The sequence below is a fragment of the Trichinella spiralis genome (genome assembly GCF_000181795.1).
Source record: "Trichinella spiralis strain ISS 195 chromosome Unknown Scfld3182, whole genome shotgun sequence".
In the NCBI taxonomy this organism is placed as follows: domain Eukaryota; kingdom Metazoa; phylum Nematoda; class Enoplea; order Trichinellida; family Trichinellidae; genus Trichinella; species Trichinella spiralis.
In genome coordinates this window covers 4,775-7,873 of record NW_003530121.1, presented here as the reverse complement: position 1 = coordinate 7,873, position 3,099 = coordinate 4,775, and the positions used below count along the sequence as shown (strand labels likewise).

The following is a 3,099-nucleotide window of genomic DNA, read 5'->3' as shown; positions in this document are numbered from 1 at the left end:
GAACACCAGAATTTATATAATCAAACAGTCAATAGGTTAGCATTCCCCCCTGCAGGCGGTCAGTTCTGGCGGTTGCCAGTTGTTCAGCAACACGAGATAGGAAACCCAATATTTGGCCAAATAAAATGTAATAAATTGGACAAGCAGGAAGCAGAGGGGGGGACAACAAATTAAATTAGGAACCGCGGCGCCAGAGCCGGCACCCAATGAAATTTTCTGCAAAAAAGTAGGCGGAGCTAGGGGGAGGGGGGGGAGGGGAAATCGGCTTTACTCCATTTCAATAAATAATATAGCCTGGGTCGAATATTTCATTTTGGGAGGAACAGTTCAAAATTTTTTATTCACCGAGGAACAATCAGTACATAATGTGTATGAAGCGATATTTTGCGATGGTGAAGAAAAAATAAAATTGTTTTTCAATCATTTTTTCGTACATGGCAAGAAAAAAGATCATGAAATTTTTCTTCCTAAAATTTTAATAAAAAACCCAACGACTAGGGTAGGGTTGAGAATCTTGAACAATTTTTTATTAAAAGAAATTTTTGTTATTTTATAGATGAAAGAAAATGGATTTTTTTCTCAAATTTTAAATTCAATTGCCAATGTTCATTTCACAAAAATCACCCAGGAATCAGGGATTTTTAGTTGGATTGGAATATTTATGGAAAGGGGAATGCATATTTTAAATTTGAAACCCCACCCCGCACAAAAAAAAAGGTAATTTTAACCAACCCCCCACCAAAGAAGAGGACGAATAAAAAGTTTAAATTATATTTTAAAGTTTAAACAAAACAAACAATTGAATTTAAATAATAATGAATGAATTGAATTTAACGCGTGTTTGGTTTGTGTTTTTGAACTTATTGGTTGCCGTTGTGTGGGATTGTTGTTGATGACGATGGCGCCGAATAACGCGAAATTGAGGAATGCGAAAAAGAAGAACACCAAAACGAGCACCTCAGTTTCAGCCCTGTACAAGCCTACAGCTGACGACAACACTCCTCGTCCATTTATACACATGTTGCAGTGGATGTTGCTCGATTCCAAAGCCAATGAAACAACATGGAGCTATTTTTAAAATTCACGAAATCGAATCGAAACGCCGAGAAAGCATGCTATTGCAATTGGCCGCTGTCGAGCAGATGAAAGATACTTTCAACGCGTCGACCGAACAAACGAAAGGTGTAAATGAGCAACTGTTCGCTTTTTTCGACAAGTTCACAAGACAAGTGGTCGACTTGATCCAACGGTTGAGAATATCAAGTGGAGATGACGATGCGACTGAGAATGTGGACGAGGAATTTTTCTCAAAACGCTTCGGGAATTTGAAAGAACCCGAAAATGCTGTCAAGGTGTTCATGCTGCTTGTCGAAAAAATCATCCAGCTGGCTCAGGAGAATTATTTCCTTGAAACGAAACAAATTTCGAACGAAAAAAACAATTTTTCTGCCGACAAAATTGTCGAACTGAAAAAAGTACTGCAAATTAAAGAAGAGGAAAATCGATCGTTGAATTACGAACAGTTCCACTTGCACACACTTTGGCAAGATTGTGAAATATTCAAACTAAACTTCACGGGGAAAACTGCAAACAATGAAAAAGCCCACTTGGAACCGAATAATCAAATTGAACAACAACTGAAGAAAAAGCAACACGCTGAACAACGGATATTATTATTAATGGAAACTTTCGAGCGAACTCTTGGTATACTTGGAGAGAATATGCCGAAATTGGACAAGCTGCTCGAAGAAATTGGTTACAAAACAACCGCAATTTTTCAAATAGACAATGATCCAACTTCCAGCGTTGAACAATTTTGTCGCTTGGTATTGGATGTACTACGGCATTTCAAGATGATCATTCATGAAATGAAAATTCAAAAAGAACAAATCAACACGGAACTTTTGCAAGTTGAAAAAGAATATGAAGTAAAAAAATTTCACTTTTCCCATTATTGCAAACACTTTGCATTCACTTGACTAATTATATTTTTCTTTAATTTTTCTCTTCAAATCAATTTATCTAAAACTGATACTATTTTCATTGTCAGGTTATTCATTTTTTCAACTGTAAATTTAAAAATTATTCACCTTCATTAAACAACTAATACGCGTACAGATAGCTTTTAGACATCGTATCTTTCAAATACAATTTGAGCATCAATTTAAAAAGTCTACACAATTTTCACCTCGTTGCTTTTCACATGTATACATTTTTTAAAATTTTGTTCTCATAACAACCAAGTAAACAAATAGAATAGGTTCAGTATATAATTTTTTTTAAATCAGATTTACATAATATTGAGAATTGAAGAGTTTTAAAGAAAATTATTTTGTAAATTTTCAACTTTTACAGATTATGCAGTGTTACACTTCAGTTGTGTCGCTGCTGGAGGAAAAACGTTGCCATTTTGTCGTACAGGAAGTTGAAAATATGGAAAAAAGAGTCGAAGAACTGAAAAAATGCATGGAAATTTTAATCAACACGGAAAAAGAGATGAATGCACAATTTCACAATGAATCACTGGAAAGAGTGAAAGATGAGCAAAAAGAAATTATGCCAGAAGAACAGGAGCTGAAAAAACAGTACGAATTGCTCAACAAAGAAATGATGTTTTGGAAAGGACAAAGCGAATGGTGCAACGCTGATGGTGAAAATAATAGCGAAAAGGTTAGCAATTATGAATCTGTTTACAAGCGTTATGAAAAGCTGAATGGAAATATTAGAGAGAAAAAGAGAGAAATTAACAATCTTCAAAAGTCCATTATTGAAAAGCAAGAAAAATTGTTACAGTTAGATTTGGAATTCGATTCGGCAAATTTAATGCAGAAAAAGCAACATTTTAAACAAATTAACAACACAACGTTATTAAAAAATAATTTGGAAAAAATAAATTCAGAGCTGAAACGTTGTGAAGAATGGAATAAGCGTAAACAATTGGGAATGGGAAATGTTGCAAAAAAATCTCAAGATTTTGAAAATGGAATATGAAAACGGATAAAGCTGACGAGACCAAATCGATGTGACCACTGCAGTTTTAGAAGAAAATTGAAAGCTCTAAATCGAAAATCCTCGACGACGTTTTCACCGAAAATTTGG

At 34.6% G+C, this 3,099-nt stretch overlaps 1 protein-coding gene across 1 annotated transcript; it reads left to right on the top strand.

Annotated features, from left to right (window-relative positions):
- Positions 1 to 926: 926 nt before the first annotated feature.
- On the top strand, positions 927 to 2,991 carry Tsp_12491 (hypothetical protein). The gene is made up of 2 exons (XM_003368061.1): positions 927 to 1,928; positions 2,356 to 2,991. Exons 1-2 carry the CDS (start codon positions 927 to 929, stop codon positions 2,989 to 2,991), a joined length of 1,638 nt encoding a protein of 545 aa, XP_003368109.1.
- Positions 2,992 to 3,099: the final 108 nt, after the last annotated feature.